The sequence below is a fragment of the Thamnophis elegans genome, chromosome 5, assembly GCF_009769535.1.
Source record: "Thamnophis elegans isolate rThaEle1 chromosome 5, rThaEle1.pri, whole genome shotgun sequence".
NCBI classification, from domain to species: domain Eukaryota; kingdom Metazoa; phylum Chordata; class Lepidosauria; order Squamata; family Colubridae; genus Thamnophis; species Thamnophis elegans.
The window spans coordinates 95,539,421-95,563,817 of NC_045545.1; the positions used below are offsets into that span (position 1 = coordinate 95,539,421).

At 47.4% G+C, this 24,397-nt stretch overlaps 1 protein-coding gene across 2 annotated transcripts in view; it reads left to right on the forward strand.

Annotated features, from left to right (window-relative positions):
• The window catches only part of UCKL1 (uridine-cytidine kinase 1 like 1), a 57,912-nt gene extending 36,699 nt beyond the window's left edge, over nt 1–21,213 (forward strand). For both annotated transcript variants that reach the window (XM_032218060.1, XM_032218061.1), the window contains exons 9-15: nt 6,587–6,685; nt 9,476–9,569; nt 12,307–12,369; nt 14,670–14,792; nt 18,164–18,271; nt 19,498–19,654; nt 21,013–21,213. In XM_032218060.1, coding sequence (XP_032073951.1) covers nt 6,587–6,685; nt 9,476–9,569; nt 12,307–12,369; nt 14,670–14,792; nt 18,164–18,271; nt 19,498–19,654; nt 21,013–21,089 — 721 coding nt within the window. In that variant the 3' untranslated portion in view covers nt 21,090–21,213. The remainder of the gene's footprint in view (nt 1–6,586; nt 6,686–9,475; nt 9,570–12,306; nt 12,370–14,669; nt 14,793–18,163; nt 18,272–19,497; nt 19,655–21,012) is intronic.
• Nucleotides 21,214–24,397: the final 3,184 nt, after the last annotated feature.

Consider the following 24,397-nt stretch of genomic DNA (forward strand, 5'->3'; position numbering starts at 1 on the left):
TGAGGAGGGAAGGAAGGAGGAAGAGGAGAAGAAGGAAGGAAAAGGGAAGAAAGAAAGAAGGGAGGAATAAAGGAAAGGGAAAGAAAGAGAGGGGGGAAGAAAGAAGGGAGGGTGGGCAGGGGGAGGGAAGGAAGAAAAAGAAAGGAGTGGGGGGAAAGTTGGAGGTGAGGGAGAAGGAAAGGAAGGGAAGAAAGAGGAAGGGAAAGAGAAGGAAGGAAAGAAAGGTGGGGAGGAGGGAAGAAAAAGAAAGGAGAGGGAAAAGGTGGAGGTGAGAGAGAGGGAAAGAAAGGAAAAGAAGGAAAGAAAGGTGGAGAGGGGGAGGGAAGAAAGAAAGAAAGAGGAGGAAAAGATGGAAGTGAGGTAGAGGGAAAGAAGGGAAAGAAAGGAGAGAAAGGGAAAGAGAAGGAAGGAAAGAAGGAAAGAAAGGTGGCGAGGGGAAGGGAAGAAAGAAAAAGGGAAAAGGTGGAGGTGAGGGAGAGGGAAAGAAAGGAAGGAAAGAAAGAGGAAGGGAAAGAGAAGGAAGGAAAGAAAGGTGGGGAGGGGAGGGAAGGAAGAAAAAGAAAGGAGAGGGAAAAAGGTGGAGGTGAGAGAGAGGGAAGGAAAAGAAAGGAAGGAAAGAAGGAAAGAAAGGTGGAGAGGGGGAGGGAAGAAAGAAAGAAAGAAAGAAAGAAAGAAAGAAAGAAAGAAAGAAAGAAAGAGGAGGAAAAGATGGAAGTGAGGTAGAGGGAAAGAAGGGAAAGGAGAGAAAGGGAAAGAGAAGGAAGGAAAGAAGTAAAGAAAGGTGGGGAGGGGAAGAGAAGAAAGAAAAAGGGGGGAAAGGTGGAGGTGAGGGAGAGGGAAAGAAAGGAAGGAAAGAAAGAGAAAGGGAAAGAGAAGGAAAGAAGAAAAGAAAAAAGTAGGAAGAGAGGGGAAATGGAGGAAGAAAGACAGAAAGAAAGTGAGAGAGAGAGAGAGAAAGAATGAAATGCAGAAAGAAAGCGAGTGAGTGAGTAAGAAAGAAAGAAAGAAAGAAGGGGAAGGGGAGATAGAAAGAAAGAGACAGAAAAAGAAAGAAATATAAATAAATATAATAAATAAATAAATTTAATAAATATATTTCATAATAAATATATTTCATAATAAATACATTTCATAAATACATTTCATAATAAATGCATTTCATAACGAACAAGCAAAAAAAACCCATTGCCCTGGTTCGAAAGACGGGAGCATCTTCCAGGCAGCCTCTGTCTTTGCTCGAAATGCCTCGGTGGGTTGTTGTCGTTTTATCTCCTTGGCTTCGTTTTTCTTCTCCTTCTTCTTTTTCTTCTCTTCCCTTCCTCTCTTCCTGCGATCAGAGTCTCTTTGCTGGCACTTTCCCATTCAAACTTGCTCCTCCTGAAGGGAAGCCGCTGAGGAGGGAGGACTCAAAAGCGGAAAGGGGGGCAAAAAACCCACAGGAGCCAAAGGACCAGAAGTTTCCACCACCGAGTAGAGACCGAGTAGGTGGCGATGGAGGGCGAGAGGCAGTTTTGAGAATCTGGGTGGATTTGGGTCACGTGGCCATGGGGATGCGGCAACGGTCGTAAGGGTGAAAAACAGTCATAAGCCCCTCCCTATGTTCAGTGCCGTTGCAACTTTGAACAGTCGCTAAATAAACTCTTGTGAGTCGCGCACTACCTGTAACCTTCCAAAACAGTATATGCAGGTAGTCCTCAAATTGCAACCATTTGTTTAGTGACTATTTATGTAAATGATGCTATGCTTTAGCGCTTAGATTGCTTAGACTGGGGTTTTTTTCCAAACGCATGGCCCGGGGGCCGGATCCGGCCCATAGGGTGCTTACATCTGGCCCTCAGTACTGCCCTGGAAATAGCGAAGAACTGGGCCTCAGCGCCTCTGTCAATAAAACGGAGCTTGTGAGAGGGCCGCACACCGACCTCCCGTGCTCCATTTTCGCTGGCAGAGGATCGCAGGAGGCCGTTCCGGCCAAAAACGGAGCCCGGGAGCCCATTTTGACTGGCAAGAGTGCTCAGGCTACCCCAGGTGCCCCCCCCCAACGCAAATGATGTCAGGCTGGCCACGCCTCCCGCCCATTTACACCCCTTAAGTCAAACACAAACCTGATGTGGCCCTGAATGAAACCGAGTTTGACACCCCTGGCCTAGACATTGATATTTGAACATAGATTTTTTTTTAACATTTATGTTTTGCTAGCTAATAATCCGGCATTGCAAGAGTATTTATTTATAGGGGGGAAGTGTCCCGACCAAACGTAATTTCTAACGTTGGATTTTCCCCCCTTACCGGAGGGAGCCCCCTTGTGGAGTGCCGTGAAGCCGTTACGCTGGCAACTCCACTGCGCTGTACAGTAGAAGCCATTTTACGGCAGTACAGTAGAAGCCATTTTACGGCAGTACAGTAGAAGCCATTGTAAGGCACAACAGGCTGTATCTTAACAGAACACATACCCTGAGTGGTTTTAGAGGTATTATACCCCCACAATATTTTTTCCCAGAGAGTAAGTCATCATCTATGAACCAAGTTTGGTTGAAATTGCTCAAGGCGTTCCAGAGTTATGCTGACACACACACACACACACACACACACACACAGATATATATATATATATATATATATATATATATATATATATATATATATATATATATATATATATATATATATATATATATATATATATATATATATATAAATTGGGCTCCCCTAATCTACTTGAATGTTAATATACATTCCTAGTCCATTTATGACATGCCATAGGTGAAATAATAATAGGGACTCGTTGAAGTTACAACGGCGCTGAAAAAAGTGAATTATGACCATTTCACACTTAATGGCCATTGCAGCATCCCCGTGGTCACGGGATCAAAACTCAGGCACTTGGCAACCAGCATGTACTTATGACCGTCGCATTGCCTTGGGGTCATGGTATCCCCTCTTGTGACCGTCCCCGCTGGTTTCTGGCAAGCAAAGTCAATGGGCTGGGGAAACAAGATTCACTTAACGACCACATGATTCGCTTAACAACCGCAGCGATTTGCTTAACTGTAGCAAAAAGGCGCAAAATGAGGCACAGCTCACCAAGCTGCCTCACTTAGCAGTGGAAGTTTTGGACTCGATTGTGGTTGTAAGTCGAGGAGTATCTGTATTTGATTTTTGTCTGTGTAACCGATGCTTCTGAAGGTTTGGCTGTCTTCATAAAGTTCCTTAGGATAGAAAATTCTTATTGGAAGCATCTTCTCCTGTCAGTCACAGATATTTTTGGATGGGAAGCTCGGTGGTGGAACTCCCAAAAGTACTTTCTTCAAAAGGCAACTTGCCTTCCTTTGTTTTTTCCTTGAAGACGTTTCACTTCTCATTCAAGAAACTTCTTCCGTTCTGTTCTTCAGTTTCGTTCTTCAGAACAGAAGAAGCTTCTTGGATGAGAAGCAAAATGCCTTCAAGGAAAACCAGACAAAGTACTGTATTTTTCGGAGTATAAGATGCTCCGAAGTATAAGACGCGCCTAGGTTTTGGGGAGGAAAACAAGCAATTTGCCTCCTTGCAGCAAATAGCAAGCAGCCTGTTTCAGTTTCAATTTCAGCACAGCCTGATTAGCACAAGCAGCTGGTTGTCTGTTGGATCAGCCTCCCGACGATCAGCTAATAATTCATTACGGGCAGCGGGGATCGGAATGGGTGGGAAATGGGGCGCACCGAAAATGAGGCGTGTGAAGGTGGCAATAGGCAATGGCAACTCCTGCAGCCTGAAACAGCTGATGGTCAGGAGGTGCATCCAATCGACAATCAGCTGCTTGTGCTAATCAACCTGTGCTGAAGCTGAAACTGAAACAGGCTGTTTGCTGTTTTGCTGCAAGGAGGCAAATTGCTGGGAGGCAGAGGCCAAAGGGTCGGGTGGATGGGACTACATTCGGTGTATAAGACACACCCAAATTTTCACCCTCTTTTAGGGGAGAAGAAAGTGCGTCTTATACTCCGAAAAATATGTTGTTTTTTTGTAAAAGCACCTTTGGGACAACCATGACCTGGATGACTGAGAAATCTCCGCAGACATTTGGTGGTGGAACGCTTGCTTCCATGTCCTGCCTAGCTTTCACGCCAGGAATTTGAACCCTGAACATCTCAGCAGGACTTCGACGATGAAGGTGGTGCCTTTGATGGAACCTTCGCATCTCTACCTGTGTTTCTACCTACCTCAGAAGCCAATTCTTGTAGTTGATTGGAGTGTTCTCATTTGACTTCTTTTTCTTTTGATTTCTCTCTCTCTCTCTCCCACCCCCCTCTCCCCCTAAACCTCAATTCTCTGGGATGGGGACTGCTCTGTCCATTTTCCTACCTGGTTTCGTCCCAAATGTCTCAACCCACCTGACGAACAGAGGAAGCTACGCTGGGATATGTGAGGAACCCAATTGGCATCCTGGTTTGATCTGAGTACTAAATTGTGTGAGCTTCTTCTGCTGGTGCTCTCAAGATGCATGGGAAGAGCCCCATAGCGTGGGTCAGCTTGTCCTTCCTCTAACCCAGCTGGTGTGGTTTTAGGGTTGGCTTCTCTAGCAAACACAGGGTTGTGGGCATGGGTGGGATTCAGCCGCTTTGGGCGAGATTCAGCCGCTTTGGGCGAAACGGATGTTAATTTTACATCCAGTTTGCCGAACCGGTAGTTCCAAGGACTGGCTGGCCACCCCCACCCCTCCCAGGAGTCTCTGTGCGGCCTGTTCATCATGCTAGGTAAGTGCAGGTCTCGCGCAGAGACTCTGGGAGGGCGATAAAACGGGCCTCCTGGAAGTCTGGGGGAAGCCATTTTCGCTCTCCCGCAGGCTTGAGGAAAACCTCCAGAGCCTGGGGAGGGCGAAAATGCCCACTCCCCACCATGGTGCAGGATGCCAAGCAGGCCATGCCCGCCATGATCACATCCAGTACAGAACAGTGTTTTTCTCATGCTTGGCAACTTTTAAAACTCCCAGAGTTTTATTCCCATTCTCGACTCCCAGAATTCCCCCAGCCAGCCATGGGGGAATTTTTAAACCGGTGATGCCAAATGGACCGAAACGCAGATCTGGTTTCCTCTGCTTACACGCTGACGCTTTCAGAGAATTTTACAAGCTTATTTGGACTCCTGATTAATCCACGTGGTTGGGATCGCTCTCTCTGTCTGTCTGTCTGTCTGTCTGTTTGTTGCTTCAAAACCAGTCCGGCTTTTCAACGGCATCCGCTTTTGTTTGCGTGGGCGTTGTTAAAAACACAGCATCCTCTTTTCTCGCAAAACTCTGGGATTGAGGGCGCAAAAAGAATCCATGACGTCCTTGGGCCCAGCCCAACCAACCACACGGAATTGGCATGGGGGCTGACCCATTTCATCCTCCTGGCTCAGTTCCCCAGTAACGTTCTTTGAGACAGGATAGGGTGGCACCCCCCAGATACGGGGAGGATCTGAATAAGGCACTTCTAGAATTAATTCTTTCGAGTTTTTCAAACTTCTGGCCCATCCCCTCCTCTGTTGCTCCTGTGGGTTCCCTTCCCTGTAGGATTATTGGCCGTATGAATTCTTGGATGGTCTGGATTTCACCGTCGTTGCTCATGAAAACGTTTTCCCACCTTGTGCCCTCGGAATGGCCATCTTCTGGAGAGCTGGATCTTGCTTTTATTCACCCAAAAAATTGGGGTCGTTGGTGCTCTCTAAGTTTGGTGGTTTTCTTCCAGATGTTTCATGACCCAACTGCGTGACAATACTGAGTTTGGTAGTGAAACGTCTGCAAGAAAACCACCAAGCTCAGAGAGCATTAAGGACCCCACAGTAGTTGTGCTTCTCCTCCTCCTCCACCTCCTCCACCTCCACCTCCACCTCCTCTCTGCAAACCCACTTCCTTCTAGCACTGATTATGTTACCTAGTTGGGTCATGAAATGTTGCAAGGAAATTACCAAGCTTAGGAGAGCATCAAGAACCTCACCATCCTTCTCCTTCTCCCCCTCCCCCTCCTCCTCTCCATACACCTCACTCCTTTCTAGCACTGAGGACGTTCCCTAGTTGGCTCATGAAACATCTACAAGACAACAACCAGTCTTGGAGAACACCAAAAACTCCACAGTTGTCCTCCTCTTCGTCCTCCTCCCTGCACCCTGCACTCCATTCTAGCACTGATGACATTACCTAATTGGAACATCTTCAAGAAAATCACCAAGATCAGAGAGCATCGAAAATCCCACGGTCCTCCCCTTCCTCATCCCTTTCTCCCCCACTCCTTTCTGTCACTGATGAAGTTACCTAGTTGGGTGATGAAACGTCTCCAAGAAAGCCACCAAGCTCATAGTGCCCCAAGGACCCATAGTTTTAACCCTGAGCTACAGACATTCTTTTCAAAATGTACGGCATGGGACAATGTTGAAATGCCTCCTGCGATCTAATAACCTGGGGAGCGTTATGAGACCTAACCATTGCTTAGCTCAAAATGGGGGCTGGGGCACCTCCACTTCCTTTGGATGGTCCAGGAAACATGGCCGGAAGTCTGTGTGGTTAGTTGGACGGGGAAAAGGAGACCTCGGGGAGACCCTGTCTTCAAGTTGACCTGTGCTTCTCCTTCATTTGCAGGGCAGCGCTGGCTTCTGCTCACCAATGCCACCCGCTCCCCAAGACCCTCAGTGTCCTCAAGAACACACCGCAGGTCAGGGGGATGCATACCATCATCCGGTAAGTGTTCATCCCCTTGAGTTGGGGCGAATGTCCACCCTCTCCATATTTGTTGTGGGCGGCCAGCGGAGCTGGTGGGAGACTCGGACAGTGAGGAGGTTGGGGAGGAACATGGGCCAGTCCTGGAGTCTGAGGAAGACTCTGACGAGGGCTCTGCGTTGGAGGCAGAGCAGGTTCTGACAGGTTCTGGAGAACCGATAGTGGAAATTTTGAGTAGTTCGGAGAACCGGTAGCAGAAATTTTGAGTAGTTCGGAGAACCGGTAGCGGAAATTTTGAGTAGTTCAGAGAACCGGTAGTGGAAATTTTGAGTAGTTCGGAGAACTAGCAATTGCCACCTCGGCTGGCCCCAGAGTAGGGTGGGAATGGAGATTTTGCAGCATCCTTCCCCTGCCACGCCCACCAAGCCACACCCACCAAGCAACACTACCCCCACCAAGCCACGCCCACAGACCCAGTAGTAAAAAAAATGAATTTTGGCACTGGGCCAAGGCCGTCTGGCAGTTATCAGCTGCCTTCGGAGTCGGAGATCAATGGAGCAGAAGAACAGCTGGAGCCTGTTCCCAGTGTGTGCATGCGCAGAGCTGCCAGGAGAAGGGAACAGCTAAGGAACAACGGCTGACTCAGGTGTAAAGCCACAGGTGGACGGTGAATGGCCCCTCCCAGAGGGAATAAAGAGCAAAAGGGGAGGGGAGTTTGCAGGAGACCATGAATTCAATTCATTAGGGTGAAGATCTGTTCCTGACTCTTTGCCAAGTAATTGCTGCTACAGCGTGGAGTTTGGAAGATATCGGCCTGGCAGCTCTCCAAGCCTGATCAAAGTCTGTCGTTGTGAAATCTCTTGAAAGACTGTCGGCCGGGACTTTGCTGGAAAGAAATTCCCTTTAAACTAAATAAAAGGGGTTTTATCGGGACGAGGAGCCGGCTTCCTGCTTTTGGGAAGCCTGGGTCAGAACATTATGCTCCCTCCTACTCTGCTAGAAACTCAGGTGTGTGAGGAATACAGGTAGTCCTTGATGTACAACATTTCACTTAGCAACCGCTCAAAGTTACAAAGGAACTGGAAAGAGTGACTTGTGACCGTTTTCACACCGTTGCAACGTCCCCCGTGGTCACGTGATGAAAATTCAGATGCTTGGCAATGGACTCATACTTACGACAGTTGCCGTGTCCCGGGGGGGGGGGGTGTCGCGCGATCCCCTTTTGCGACCTTCCGACAAGCAAACGTCAACGAGGAAGCCGGATTCACTGAACAAGTGTGGGAAAATGGTCATAAATCACCATTTTACAGTGGCATTCTCCCTTCAGACGGTCATTAAGCGAACGGTGGTAAATCAAGGACTCCCTGCCGTGTCATTCTACTTCATTATCAAGCCGCCTTAGCCGAATCTTGCAAGGTTCAGAGTACGAGTCCCTCACCGTCACTTTTGCAAACCAGAAGGGATCCGCAACCCCCAGGCTGCAGCCCACGATCGGGCCTTGAGCCATGCAGAACAGGGATGCGGAAGTGGCGAGCAAGCGCAGGGGTGCGCATCATCATTTGCGTGCAAGTGACAGGGAGGCATGGCTGCAGCTTGCACAAATGGAACCGCGTGTATGTGTGAGTTTGGCCACCACTCGTGAGGAACCATCACCCCCACCACACCCGGCTAGGCCGCAAAGCCTAGAAACGTTGACTTTATCCATTGGGAGTTTCTCCTTATATCCATTATGCAGCTGTGGGCTAAGCTTCCTCTTATCCAGGGGTGTCGAGCTCAATGTCGTTGAGGCCGCATCAGGGTTGTGTTTGATCTCAGGGGGCCAGAGTGGGCATGGCCAGATTGACGTCACTCCTGTCAGAGGTTCCTGTGAAGGCCCAAGCGCTCTGTCAGCGAAAACGGGCTTCTGGGATCCGATTTTGGCTCCGACGGCCTCCTGTACCCCTTTGCCAGTGAAAATGAAGCTTGGGAGGCCTACGCCCTCCCAAGCTCCATTTTCACTGGCAGAGGCACCGTGGGTTGGTCCTTATTTCCAGGGCAGCCCTGCCGGTCCTTGAGTTTGATACCCCTACTCTTGTTCTGACCTAGGCTTCCCCCAAAAGCACAAAGCAGATTCCTCGTCCCGACAAAACCCCTTTTATTAAACGAATGTGAATCCCTCCCATTCACCTTCAGCAAAGGCCTGGCAAACAGTCTCTCAAAGGAGTATTCATGACCGCAGACCTTATCTAGCTTGGAAAGCTGCCATGTCAATATTTTCCAAATGAGGTGCTGTGCAAGGAAAGGCTGGGCACAGAGTCTCTGAGATTCACGGACAGATCTTCACACTCCTGAAACGAATCTAACGACCGACCGAACGGATTGTTTCCTGCAAAAGCCCACTCCCCTCTCGCTCCTCTTTTGTTTCCCATGGGAGGGGCCATTCACCGTCCACCTGTGGCTTTACTCCCAAGTCGACTCTGATTTCTGAGTTGTTCTTTTCTTCTGGCAGCTCTGCGCATGCGCACCCTGGGAACAGGCTCCAGCTGTTCCTCTGCCTCATTGATGTCTGACTCTGAAGGCAGCTGATAACTGTCAGACGGCCTTGGCCTCCTCTCTGCCTCCGACACAGAGCCCTCATCAGAGCCTTCCCCAGACTCCAGGACTGGCCCACCTTCCTCCCCAACCTCCTCACTGTCCGAATCTGCTGCCAGTTCTGCTGGGGGGCCCACAACAGCTCTTATCTGACTGTTTTATAGGGAGCTTGTCTTCCCCTGCCTCCAAAGGTCATTCTCACATACCGTTACACCCATTTTTTGTCACATCCCTTTCCAGAAACAAGGAGACAAGCCGGGATGAGTTTATTTTCTACTCCAAGCGGCTCATGCGTCTCCTCATTGAGCACGCCTTATCATTTCTGCCCTTCCAGGTAAGTAACTCACGAGAGAGGCAGAAGAAATGCCTGCTTTATAAGTTGGTTTAATGATGGGGACCTGAACATCATTAAACCCTGGGCCTTCTCCAACCAAATGCAATTCAGCGGTGAGAAAAGTAAGGCTTTGCTCTAAGCCAAGAAAAACCAAACTCCTCCTCAGTTCTAGGTTGCTTCTCTCCTTGATTAGTTTCCACCCATTGCTTCTTGTTCAGCCCTCAGGTGCTTTGGAGAATAGCTTGACTCCCTCTTCTTTGTGGCAATCCCTGAGATATTGAAACACAACTATTATGCTCCTCCTAGTCCTTCTTTTCATTAAACTAGACATACCCAGTTCCATCAACCGTTCTTCATACGTTTTAGCCTCCAGTCCCCTAATCCTCTTTCTTGCTCTTCTCTGCACTCTTTCTAGAGTCTCCGGATCTTTTTTAACACCGTGCTGACCAAAACTGAATGCAGTATTCCAAGTGTGGCCTTACTAAGTACAAAGTGGTATTAACACTTCAACGAATTTATTTGTTTCACTATTGTCATCCACATTTTTATGGTTAATAAACTTTTCCCTAATTTCTTTCTTTTTTTAATTGTGTTGTAAAATAAATGAAGTTGTGAAGTTGGAAGAACTTCATTTTGCTTCGGGCACTGAAAATTCAAACGCAAACTGAATCTTTTTTTTTCTTCTTCCGTCGCTAATATCCAACAAGACGTAGTTCAAGGGGGAGACCTGTAAGAACCTGGACTTAGGCAAGAAAAACTAAATGTACAGGGGTAGAATAGGTGGTATCCGGCTCAACAGTAGTAACTGTGAAAGGGATCTTGGAGTCCTAGTGGGCAACCATTTAAATAGGAGCCAGCCGTGGGCAGCAGCTGCCAAAAAACCCAACACAGTTCTAGGCTGCATCAACAGAGGGAGAGAATCAGGATATCACGTGAAGTCTTAATACCACTTTATAAGGCCTTGGGAAGGCCACACTTGGAATCCTGCATCCAATTTTGGTTCCACGATGTAGAAAAGATGTGGGGACTCTAGAAAGAGTGCAAAGAAGAGCAACAAAGAGGATTAGGGGACTGGAAGCTAAAACATATGTTGAAGGTTGCAGGAACTGATGTATCTAGTCCAGCAAAGAGAAGAACCAGTGTGACGTATCTATGGAGACTCTCCATCATCCAGGTCACAATTGTCCCAAAGGTGATTTTTCAAGAGGCAACTGGACTTTCTGGTTGTTCTTTGAAGATGTTTCGTTTCTCATCCAAGAAGCTTCTTCAGCTCTGACTGGATGGTGGGGGAATGGAAGGATTGATACTCCTTGCAGACAGCTGGTCATTTGCAGGCTTTTAGAGAGCCGTTGAGGCCCCTTAGAGGCTCACCTGTGTCCTCAGGGTCACCTGGAGTAGCGCAAATGGATGTGGAGCCTTCTTGGAACTGCTGAAAAGACAGTTCCAAGAAGGCTTTTGCCAGAGTTTTTGTTGTAGCAATCACATCCAGAAAGCACACATGGGTAACTGATTCAGCAGGATTCAAAACAGTGGTGGGTTTCAAATTTTTTTAGAACCTCTTCTGTAGGTGTGGCCTGCTCTGTGGGAGTGGCTTGCCGGCCATGTGACCTGGTGGGAGTGGCTTGCTGGCCATGTGACTGGGTGGGAGTGGCATGTCGGCCATGTGACTGGGTGGGTGTGGCCAACTTGTAAAATGTGGTGAAACTCACTTAACAACGCTCTTGCTTAGCAACCAAAATGTTGGCTCAGTAACTCTGGAATTTGAAGCACGCAAGTCTTAAAGCTGTCAAGTTACAAGACCTTTGCACACCTAACCCTTTAGGAAAAAAAACCCCAGAGGTGTTCAAACTTGACAGCTTTAAGACTTGTGGACTTCAACTCCCAGAATTCCTCCTCCAGTCATGTTGGCTCAGGAACTCTGGCATTGAAGGGTGCAAGTCTTAAAACTGTCAAGTTACAAGACCCTTGTACCCCTAACCCTTTAGAAACCCTCTCCCCAGGGGTGTTTAAGCTTGACAGCTTTAAGACTTGTGAACTTCAACTCCCAGAATTCCTCCCCTCGCTCTTCATTTTGATGATGAGCAGGGGGGAGGGGGGAGGGAGCTGGAACCGGTTCTAATGGTACTGTGGAACCTCTTCTATAGAAAAGCTTAGAACTGGCAGGAACCCACCCCTGATTCAAAACTTCTTTGTATACATAATAACATATAAGGCATATATACAGTACCCATGCTGGTTTTTCTAATGTGGTAGCAAATACAAGCAAAAACACAAGCAGAGGAGAGGAGTTTCAGTTTCAGAGCAGCAGACCAGAACTCATCACAGACTCAGAGCTACAGAGCTAAGCCACGCCCAGGCTCCCAACGGTTTCAGCTCCCATTGTTGGTCCCTTGTTACCAAGCCCTATTCCAGTTCATGAATACTACACTGACAGCTTTCAACAATTCCAAGAAGGCTCCACACCCATTTTCACTACTCCAGGTGGCCTCAAGGACTCTCTAGTTTCTGGCCAAAAAACTCCCCAACAATCCACCACATTGTAGTCAGGGGACCAATGAGACCAATGTGCCCAGTTGCCAAGTGTCCAAAATACAATCGGAGGGTGTGGCTGTTGAAACATTGACTCTTGCTTGTCAAGGACCATTTTTTTTTGCATCCGTTGTAACTTGGAACGGTCGCTAAGAGGAGGACCCCCTGTGTTTATGATTAATTTATGCCATTCTCTTTTTGTTTCCAGAGCTCTACAGTGCAAACGCCACAAGGCGAGGACTATGAAGGTTGCACATATAGTGGGAAGCAAGTAAGTCACACCACCGAGAGGTCCTCGGAAGGGAAACCGGGTGACTATTTGTTAGCAAGGGTTTTTTTTTTAATGGATTATTGGCACAGAATTTAGGTTCAATCTCATTTTTTTTCCCATATATACATTCACAATTATATGATCTCATAACTGTTATTAATAATATGTATTTATAACAATTTTTTTCCCTACAGTTGACAATATACTTGAAGATTGCTTTCTTACCATCCCATAGATCCATCTTATCTTACAACGGTCCTCCTACTTCTTCCCTCCCTCCCTCTTTCCTTCCCTCGTTTCTTCTCTCCTACTCCCCTTCCCTCTTTCCTTCCCTCCCTCCTTCCCCCTTCCCTCCTTCTCTCCTTCCTTCCCTCTTTCCTTCCTTCCCTCCTTTCTTCTCTCCTTCTCTCCTTCCTTTCCCCCTTCCTTTCCTCCTTCCTTCCCCCCTTCCTTCTCTCCTACATTCCCTCCTTCCTTCCCTCCTTTCTTCTCTCCTTCTCTCCTTCCTTCTTTCCCTCCTTCCTTCCCTCCTTTCTTCTCTCCTCTCCTTCCTTCCCTCTCAATCTCATTTTTGTAAGGCTGTTTTAATCCAGAGAGCCTGTGGCAATTGTTGGAATGTTTAGAGCAATGTTTCTCAACCTTGGCAACTTGAAGATGTCCGGACTTCAACTCCCAGAATTCCCCAGCCAGCGAAAAGTCCGGACATCTTCAAGTTGCCAAGGTTGAGAAACACTGGTTTAGAGGCAGCACGAATTCAGAGAAGGAATTGAAAACGCAAAGATGTAGAGCCATCCAAAAAGATAGGAAATGTAATGAAAATGGTTTGATAATATCAGTATCCTCTTCTATATGGTTGTTTGTGGTTAAAAAGAGAGAGGGGGAAAGAGAGAGAGCGAGAGAGATTTAAAAATAGTTTTAGAGTATTTTTATAACTGTGCAGGACCTCTGAATTCACTTTGGTTACGTCTGGGCTAGTTTAATTTGATATGTCTTAAATTTGGTTTTTCAACATTGCCCAAAGTCACTGTATTGTGAGATGGGAGGGAGGGAGGGAAGGAAAGGAAAGGAAAGGAAAGAGATGGAAGGGAGGGAGAGGAAGGAAGGAGAGAAGGAAGAAAGGGAGTGAGGGAAAGGGAGAAGGGAGGAAGGAAAAGAAGGAGAGATGGAAGGGAGCAAGGGAAGAGGAGAAGGAAGGGAGAGGGAGGAAAGGAGGAAAGGAAGGAGAGATGGAAGGGAGAAAGGGAGGGAAGGAAAGAAGGGAGGGAAGGAAGGAAGGAAGGGAGAGGGAGGAAAGGAAAAAAGGAGAGATGGGAGGGAGGGAAGGGGAGATGGGAGAGGAAGGAAGGAAGGAGAGATGGAAGAGAAAAAGGGAGGGAAGGGGAGAAGGAAGGGAGAGGGAGGAAAGGAGGAAAGGAAGGGGAGATGGAAGGGAGAAAGGGAGGGAAGGAAAGAAGGGAGGGAGGGAAGGGAGAGGGAGGGAAGGAGGAAGGAAGGAAAGGAAAAAAGGAGAGATGGGAGGGAAAGGAAGGAAGGAGAGATGGAAGAGAGAAAGGGAGGGAAGGGGGAAGGGAGAAGGAGGAAGGGAAGGAGAGATGGAAGAGAAAAAGGGAGGGAAGGGGAGAAGGAAGGGAGAGGGAGGAAAGGAGGAAAGGAAGGGGAGGGAAGGGAGAAAGGGAGGGAAGGAAAGAAGGGAGGGAGGGAAGGGAGAGGGAGGAAAGGAAAAAAGGAGAGATGGGAGGGTGGGAAGGGGAGATGGGAGGGAAAGGAAGGAAGAAGAGATGGAAGAGAGAAAGGGAGGGAAGGGGAGAAGGAAGGGAGAAGGAGGAAAGGAAGGAGAAATGGAAGGGAGAAAGGGAGGGAAGGAAAGAAGGGACGGAGGGAAGGAAGGAAGGGAGAGGGAGGAAAGGAGGGAGGAAGGAAAGGAAAAAAGGAGAGATGGGGGGAGGGAAGGGGAGATGGGAGGGAAAGGAAGGAATGGAGAGAAGGAAGGAAGGAGAGAAGGAAGGAAGGAGAGATGGAAGGGAGAAAGGGGGAAGGGGAGAAGGGAGGGAGAGGAAGAAAGGAGAGAAGGGAAGAAGGAAGGAAGGAAGGAGGAAAGCAATGAATGATGTTATATGTTTTATTGATAAAAGTGACACTTTGGGGTTCCATAGAGAGGATGGTTGCCTGCCTGGAGGTAACAAGCCCCCCCCAAAATAAATCTTTTTCTGAGTTTTTACCACAGCCAGAGAAGATGGAAAGCCAAGAATTCTCTGGTTCTCTGAAATGCTGTTAAAATGGCGCCTTCTCTCTTCTTCCAGATCACAGGGGTCTCCATCTTGAGGGCCGGAGAGACTATGGAGCCAGCCCTGAGGGCCGTTTGCAAGGATGTCCGGATCGGCACCATCCTGATTCAGACGAATCGATACACGGGGGAGCCTGAGGTAAAGTGCTCAAAAGACGAGGGAGCCCACGGAGGATTCCGTGACCCCTTTTACAACATTTGTTCGCGACTGATTTGTTTGCTAGATTTAGACTCTCAACTTTCCTCAACCTTAGCAAACTTTCAGAATTCCCCAGCCAGCCATGCTCGCTCTGTTTAATGCAGGCCTGTCCAAACTTGGGAACTTTAAAGACTTGTGGACTTCAACTCCCAGAATTCCCCAGCCAGCCATGCTCGCTCTGTTTAATGCAGGCCTGTCCAAACTTGGGAACTTTAAAGACTTGTGGACTTCAACTCCCAGAATTCCCCAGCCAGCCATGCCCAAACTGGGAACTTTAAAGACTTGTGGACTTCAACTCCCAGAATTCCCCAGCCAGCCATGCTCGCTCTGTTTAATAAAGGCCTGTCCAAACTTGGGAACTTTAAAGACTTGTGGACTTCAACTCCCAGAATTCCCCAGCCAGCCATGCCCAAACTGGGAACTTTTAAGACTTGTGGACTTCAACTCCCAGAATTCCCCAGCCAGCCATGCCCAAACTTGGGAACTTTTAAGACTTGTGGACTTCAACTCCCAGAATTCCCCAGCCAGCCATGCCCAAACTGGGAACTTTAAAGACTTGTGGACTTCAACTCCCAGAATTCCCCAGCCAGCCATGCCCAAACTTGGGAACTTTTAAGACTTGTGGACTTCAACTCCCAGAATTCCCCAGCCAGCCATGCCCAAACTGGGAACTTTTAAGACTTGTGGACTTCAACTCCCAGAATTCCCCAGCCAGCCATGCTCGCTCTGTTTAATGCAGGCCTGTCCAAACTTGGGAACTTTAAAGACTTGTGGACTTCAACTCCCAGAATTCCCCAGCCAGCCATGCCCAAACTGGGAACTTTAAAGACTTGTGGACTTCAACTCCCAGAATTCCCCAGCCAGCCATGCTCGCTCTGTTTAATGCAGGCCTGTCCAAACTTGGGAACTTTAAAGACTTGTGGACTTCAACTCCCAGAATTCCCCAGCCAGCCATGCCCAAACTGGGAACTTTTAAGACTTGTGGACTTCAACTCCCAGAATTCCCCAGCCAGCCATGCTCGCTCTGTTTAATGCAGGCCTGTCCAAACTTGGGAACTTTAAAGACTTGTGGACTTCAACTCCCAGAATTCCCCAGCCAGCCATGCCCAAACTGGGAACTTTAAAGACTTGTGGACTTCAACTCCCAGAATTCCCCAGCCAGCCATGCCCAAACTTGGGAACTTTTAAGACTTGTGGACTTCAACTCCCAGAATTCCCCAGCCAGCCATGCCCAAACTGGGAACTTTTAAGACTTGTGGACTTCAACTCCCAGAATTCCCCAGCCAGCCATGCTCGCTCTGTTTAATGCAGGCCTGTCCAAACTTGGGAACTTTAAAGACTTGTGGACTTCAACTCCCAGAATTCCCCAGCCAGCCATGCTCGCTCTGTTTAATGCAGGCCTGTCCAAACTTGGGAACTTTAAAGACTTGTGGACTTCAATTCCCAGAATTCCCCAGCCAGCCATGCCCAAACTGGGAACTTTAAAGACTTGTGGACTTCAACTCCCAGAATTCCCCAGCCAGCCATGCTTGCTCTGTTTAATGCAGGCCTGTCCAAACTTGGGAACTTTAAAGACTTGTGGACTTCAACTCCCAGAATTCCCCAGCCAGCCATGCCCAAACTGGGAACTTTAAAGACTTGTGGACTTCAACTCCCAGAATTCCCCAGCCAGCCATGCTCGCTCTGTTTAATGCAGGCCTGTCCAAACTTGGGAACTTTAAAGACTTGTGGACTTCAACTCCCAGAATTCCCCAGCCAGCCATGCCCAAACTGGGAACTTTTAAGACTTGTGGACTTCAACTCCCAGAATTCCCCAGCCAGCCATGCTCGCTCTGTTTAATGCAGGCCTGTCCAAACTTGGGAACTTTAAAGACTTGTGGACTTCAACTCCCAGAATTCCCCAGCCAGCCATGCTCGCTCTGTTTAATGCAGGCCTGTCCAAACTTGGGAACTTTAAAGACTTGTGGACTTCAATTCCCAGAATTCCCCAGCCAGCCATGCCCAAACTGGGAACTTTTAAGACTTGTGGACTTCAACTCCCAGAATTCCCCAGCCAGCCATGCCCAAACTGGGAACTTTTAAGACTTGTGGACTTCAACTCCCAGAATTCCCCAGCCAGCCATGCCCAAACTGGGAACTTTAAAGACTTGTGGACTTCAACTCCCAGAATTCCCCAGCCAGCCATGCCCAAACTTGGGAACTTTAAAGACTTGTGGACTTCAACTCCCAGAATTCCCCAGCCAGCCATGCCCAAACTGGGAACTTTAAAGACTTGTGGACTTCAACTCCCAGAATTCCCCAGCCAGCCATGCCCAAACTGGGAACTTTTAAGACTTGTGGACTTCAACTCCCAGAATTCCCCAGCCAGCCATGCCCAAACTGGGAACTTTAAAGACTTGTGGACTTCAACTCCCAGAATTCCCCAGCCAGCCATGCCCAAACTGGGAACTTTTAAGACTTGTGGACTTCAACTCCCAGAATTCCCCAGCCAGCCATGCCCAAACTGGGAACTTTTAAGACTTGTGGACTTCAACTCCCAGAATTCCCCAGCCAGCCATGCCCAAACTGGGAACTTTAAAGACTTGTGGACTTCAACTCCCAGAATTCCCCAGCCAGCCATGCCCAAACTGGGAACTTTAAAGACTTGTGGACTTCAACTCCCAGAATTCCCCAGCCAGCCATGCCCAAACTGGGAACTTTTAAGACTTGTGGACTTCAACTCCCAGAATTCCCCAGCCAGCCATGCCCAAACTGGGAACTTTTAAGACTTGTGGACTTCAACTCCCAGAATTCCCCAGCCAGCCATGCCCAAACTGGGAACTTTTAAGACTTGTGGACTTCAACTCCCAGAATTCCCCAGCCAGCCATGCCCAAACTGGGAACTTTTAAGACTTGTGGACTTCAACTCCCAGAATTCCCCAGACATCCCTGGTTTAATAGATAGAGAGAAATTCCTCCAATTTCTGATAGAGAGAAATTCCTCCAATTTCATGCCCATTGTTAAAGTGAATCTGGCTCCCCCATTGACTTTGCTTGACAGACGGTCGCAAAAGGGAATCACGTGACCCCGCTGCAACCGTCATAATTGCGAGTCAGTTGCCCAGCGTTCAGAATTTGGATCCCGTGACCAAATGTTGCAACAGTGTGGGAAATGGTCCTTCGTCCCCTTTTTTCATGCCGTTGTAACTTCGAACTGTCACTAAACAGACTGCTTGCCGTAAGTCGAGGACTCCCTGTACATAAATGAAGACACAAATAAATCACTCAGCCGCTCCTTGGCTGCACCCTGATGTCTTTCTCTTCCCTTCCAGCTGCACTACCTGAGACTCCCGAAGGACATCAGTGAAGACCACGTGATTTTGATGGACTGCACCGTCTCCACGGGGGCAGCAGCCATGATGGCCGTCAGGGTGTTGCTGGTAAGGGGAACGAGAGTATGGAGAGCCCTCGACTGATGACGGGTTGGTTAGCGGCTATTCAAAGTTATGATGGACTTACCTAGGGGCTACTTCTGGCTTGGATTCAAAGGTAAAGGTGGACCTCAACTAGAAAGACCACAGTTGAGCCCAAATTTTCTGAGACAGTTGTTACGTGAATTTTGCCCCATATATCCATCTTTCTGGCCACAGTTGTTAAGTGAATCACTGCAGAATAGAAAAACAGGAATAGGAATAAGGTCGAATAGAGTAGCAGAGAATAGAATAGAAGTAGAGGAATAGAAATAGGAATAGAATAGAATAGAATTGAATTAGAGGAATAGAATAGAATTAGAGGAATAGGAATTGAATTGAATTGAATTAGAGGAATAGGAATAAATAGAATAGAATAGAATTAGAGGAATATGATAGAATAGAATAGAATTAGAGGAATAGGAATAAATAGAATAGAATTAGAGGAATAGGAATAAATAGAATAGAAAAAATTAGAGGAATGGGAATAAATAGAATAGAATTAGAGGAATTGGAATAGAATAGAATTAGAGGAATAGGAATAGAATAGAATTAGAGGAATTGGAATAGAATAGAATTAGAGGAATAGGAATAAATAGAATAGAAAAAATTAGAGGAATAGGAATAAATAGAATAGAATTAGAGGAATAGGAATAGAATAGAATTAGAGGAATAGGAATAAATAGAATAGAATAAAATAGAGTAGAATTAGAGGAATAGGAATAAATAGAATAGAATAAAATAGAATAGGATTAGAGGATTAGGATAGGATAGGATACAGCAGAGCAGAACAGAATAGAACAGAATCTCTGTAAACTGCTTAGAGAGGCTGCAAAGCACTGGGAAGCGGTATAAACAGTACAGCCCTTATTGTCATTATACAAAATAAATACAGGAAATTGGTTAAGTCTTAAGTGCCATTCATCCTCTTTTAACAACCCCCTTAATCCCTCGCGAGGTGGAATCGGGGCAACTGAATGGAGCTGAATGTTTACTGGCCGGATGCTCTTCCCTGTCGCCAATGCGGAGTTTTATTCAGCAGATATATTCTCAATATGCCCAGAGAGAGAAATATCTGCCTCTACCTAGGATCCAACTCCCAGCCTCCTGATTGTGAGACGAGAGCGCCACCTCTAGGCCACCGCACTACTCCTAAGTCTGCTACTGCTCTCTGTAAATCCCTTTGTTTCCTTTAGGATCACGACGTTCCGGAAGATAAGATTTTCCTCCTCTCCTTGCTGATGGCTGAGATGGGCGTCCACTCCGTTGCCTACGCCTTCCCGCAGGTCAAGATCATCACAACCGCCGTGGACAAGAAAGTGAACGACCTTTTTCGCATCATCCCCGGGATTGGTGAGTGGCTTCATCAGGGAGGTAAAATAATGGCGGCCATAATAAACGAACAGACGGGAGGATTTAGGGAAAATGCTGGTCAGAGTGCAGGGAAATTCCCGGTAGTCCTCGACTTACAACAGTTCATTTTAATGACCCTTCGAAGTGACCATAGCGCTGAGAAAAGTGACGTGTGACTATTATTCGCACTTAACGCCAGTCGAAGCAGCCCCGTGGTCGCAAGATCAAAATTCAGAGGCTTGGCAATGTTCTGATCTCGGCTTCCCCAGCAGCACGAAGCCGAGTCCTTGTCCTGATAAATCCCTTTTATTTAATTTACAGTGAATTCCTCTCCAGCAAAGTCTTTCCTCTCCCACAGTCTTTCAATATAGTTCACAATTACCAACCTTTATCAGGCTTGGAGAATGGCCGGGCCGATACTTTTCAGACGCCGCAATATTTGGCAAGAATGCAGGAATGAACTAATTGTCTCTGCAAGCTCCACTCCCCTTTCGCACCTCTTTTATTCCCTTTGGGAGGGGCCATTCACCGTCCACTTGTGGCCTTACTCCCAAGTCGACCCTTGTTCCTTAGCTGTTTCCTTCGTCTGGCTATTCTGTGAATGCGCACACTGGGAACAGGCTCCAGCTGTTCTTCTGCCTCACTGATGTCTGACTCCGAAGGCAGCTGATAACTGTCAGACGGCTCTGCCCTCCCCCCCCCCCCCGCCTCTGACGCAGAGTGTCAGATCCTCTCCATTAAATAATTAGGAAAGAAGATCACGAGACTCCATAAGTAAAAATCAAGTGTACTTTTACTAATTATAAATGATTAAAGGCATAGCGAAGCGAAGTCTGATTATTTAGGCGCGAAAGCGATTGATATATAGAATAGCCCATTCCCCACCCCTTGGCATCACAGTTACAGTCCAATCATAATTCTCCCAAGTGTCAGGTGTGAGATAACTTCAAAAGGCATCACGAAGATGGAATGTCGGTGCCGTTAGTCCTGGCGGGAATCTCCTACACATGCGTAGTCCGACAGGCAGCTGAGCTCCAGAATCTTCCTCCAGCACAATTAGTAACCCCTCCCAAATACCATGCCCTCCCTCCCCGTTTCATGGCAGTTGAAGCAACAGCAAAGCAGAGGCCCTCATCAGAGCCTTCCCCAGACTCCAGGACTGGCCCATCTTCCTCCCCAACCTCCTCACTGTCCGAATCTGCTGCCAGCTACATTGGCTGCTGGTGAGCCACAACACCTAAGTCAACTTTTTTCATGTCCGTTGTTACTTTTTTAAGAGTCACTAAATGAACTGCTGCATGTCGAGGACCACCTGTAAAATAAATGCGAATCTCCCTCTCCCTCCCACTGTTTTCTAGGAAATTTTGGAGACCGTTACTTCGGCACCGATGCCCCACCGAATTGGAGCGATGATGAGGACACCTTGGATTCCTGACCGCCCCTCTCTTGTCTGAAGCCTTCTCCAAAGGACTGGCAGATTCCGCACCCACTCCTTGACCCCATGATGCCTTTCATGCACTCCTCCGTCAAGCTCCAAACGCTTACCAAAAAAAAAAAAAGAATATTGGGCCACGCAGCTGTTCATATTTTCTTCTGCTTTGTTTCGCATTGGAAACGGAAGGAGTATTTTTTAAGAAGGGGGGGGGGCGGGAAAGAGAGGCCGCTGGCTGTGGTTTTGTTTCTGTTGTTTTTTTAAAAGTATGCACGAGTGTCTTGGGGAGTCCAGAAGCAGATTATTTTAATTTTAAAAGAAATTAATATAACTTATTTTATTAAAAAAAAAAAAACCCACTTGCTTGGCAAAACTGTGGAGGATTTACTCCGGTGTCTTGTTGTTGTTAGTTGCGAAGTCGTGTCCGACCCATCGCGACCCCATGGACCATGTTCCTCCAGGCCTTCCTGTCCTCTCCCATCCTCTGGAGTCCGTTGAAGCTCACGCCGGCTGCTTCGGTGACTCCCTCCAGCCACCTCCTTCTCTGTCGTCCCCTTCTTCTTCTTTTGGCCTCCATCGTTCCCAGCATGAGGCTCTTCTCCAGGGAGTCCTTCCTTCTCATCAGGTGGCCAAAGGAGTTTCCTCTTCAGGATCCGGCCTTCTAAAGAGCAGCCAGGGTTGATCTCCTCTAGGACTGACTGGTTGGATGGCCTTGCAGTCCAAGGGACTCAATGCAGGAGTCTTCTCCAGCACCAGAGTTCAAAGGCCTCCATTCTTTGGCACTTAGCCTTCCTTATGATCCAACTTTCACAGCCATTTATTGCAACTGGGAAAACCATAGCCTTGACACATATGGGTAGGAACATGGGCCAGTCCTGGAGTCTGGGGGAGGCTCTGATGAGGGCTCTGTATCAGAGGCAGAGAGGGGGCCAGAGCCATATGCCAGTTATCAGCTGCCTTCGGAGTCAGATATCAGTGAGGCAGAAGAACAGCTGGAGCCTGTTCCCAGTGTGCGCATGCGCAGAATTGCCAGATGAAGGGAACAGCTAAAGAACAAGGATCGACTTGGGAGTAAGGCCACATGTGGACGGTGAATGGCCCCTCCCAGAGGAAATAAAAGAGGAGCGAAAGGGAAGTGGAGTTTGCAGGAGACCATTAGTTCGCTTAATTGATTCATGACTCTCCCAGACTCCTTGCCAAGTTTTGCAGGTATCGGCCTGGCAGCTCTCCAAGCCAGATAAGGTCTGTGACTGTAAATCCTCCCTCGAAAGACTTTGCTGGGTGTGAATGAGCAGAATTCACAGTCAATGAATAAAAGGGGTTTTTGTAGGAACCAGGAGTTTGATTCATGCTCTTGGGAAGCCTCAGTCAGAACACCCAAAATCCCTCTCACAGTTCCTGCTGTTAAGCCTGGTTTCACCCAATCTACGTGCGTTTGTTTCTTTCGACTTTTAACGCAGCTCGGTGCCGACGGTTGCAATGGAAAAAGTGTGTGGGTGGCTGTTGGCCATAGTAGTGAAATACGCCCTCCCTTGCCTTTTGTCTCTTACCAGTGACCAGAAAAATCCAGTGGCGAAGATATCAATCTTGCTTCACTCTCTATCTCTCTTTCTCTCTCTCTCTCACTTTGAACGCCGAAAGAGAAAGACAGACAAAACCCACAAACAGCTGAAAAGCCAAACCCTTCAGAATGGAAAAAAAATAAATAAATCACCTCGAAAGAGACTCTGCGTAGGCGGGCGTGTGGCTTGAACGGAAAGGCGTTTCACTTAAGGCATGGAGGTTTATTCAGACAATGTTAAGCACGGCAGAAAAGGAGGAGAGGCTGGAGGTCTGGGGGATTCTGGGAGTTGAAGTCTACGCAAAACTGGTTGGGAAATTCTTTGAAGTCTGGCTGTAAAGACTACAACATGCTGGCTGGAGGATTCTGGGAGATGGCGTTCGCTGCACTAGCTGGGGGATTCTGGGAGTTGAAGTCCACTATGGTAGCTGGGAGATTCTGGGAACTGAAGTCCACTCATCTTTAAATTGTCAAGGTTGAACCTTGTGGAGTGCTCCCACCACCAAACAACATTTGGGCTTAACAGGATGGGCTCCCTCACACAAGAAGCCGAAACCACAAAGCACCATTTTCTTTTGTTTGCTTTCGGTGTGACTCAATGTTGACCCCTGAGTTTCACAGCTCAGTGAGTAAATGAATGTGGGTTTCCAACTGCCATCCCACCCTCACGAGCCCCCTCCTCCTTCCCTTGGCCCATTTGGGGGGGGGGGGCACCAGAAAGTTTGCATATATTACCTCCCCATTTTCTTTCCTGAGTCATATTCTGCTATAAACAGATGATCGATAAGAAAGAGGATAGGTAGGTAGGTGATGGATGGATGGATGGATGGATGGATGGATGGATGGATGGATGGATAGATAGATAGATAGATAGATAGATAGATAGATAGATAGATAGATAGATAATGATAGATAGGTAGGTAGATTGATAGATAATGATAGGTAGGTAGGTGGATGATAGGGAGGTAGGGAGGGAGAGAGAGATAATGGTAGATAGATAGATAGATAGATAGATAGATAGATAGATAGATAGATAGATAGATAGATAGATAGATAATGATAGGTAGGTAGGGGGATGGTAGGTAGGTAGGGAGAGAGAGAGATGTAGATAGATAGATAGATAGATAGATAGATAGATAGATAGATAGATAGATAGATAATGATAGGTAGGTAGGTAGATAGATAATGATAGGTAGGTAGAGAGATAGATAATGGTAGGTAGGTAGGTAGGTAGATAGATGATAGGTAGGTAGGTAGGGAGAGAGAGATAATGGTAGATAGATAGATGATAGATAGATAGATAGATAGATAGATAGATAATGATAGGTAGATGGATGATAGATAGATACATAGATAGATAAATAGATGGATGATGACAGGTAGATAGATTGAGAGCTAATGATAGGTAGGTAGGTTGGTTGGGAGAGAGAGATAATGGTAGGTAGGTGGATGATAGGTAGGTAGGTTGGTTGGGAGAGAGAGATAATGATAGGTAGGTGGATGATAGGTAGGTAGGTTGGTTGGGAGAGAGAGATAATGATAGGTAGGTGGATGATAGGTAGGTAGGTTGGTTGGGAGAGAGAGATAATGGTAGGTAGGTGAATGATAGATAGATACATAGATAGATAAATAGATGGATGATGATAGGTAGATAGATTGAGAGATAATGATAGGTAGGTAGGTAGGTAGGTAGGTAGGTAGGTAGGTAGGTAGGTAGGTAGGTAGGTAGAGAGAGAGATAGGTGGATGGA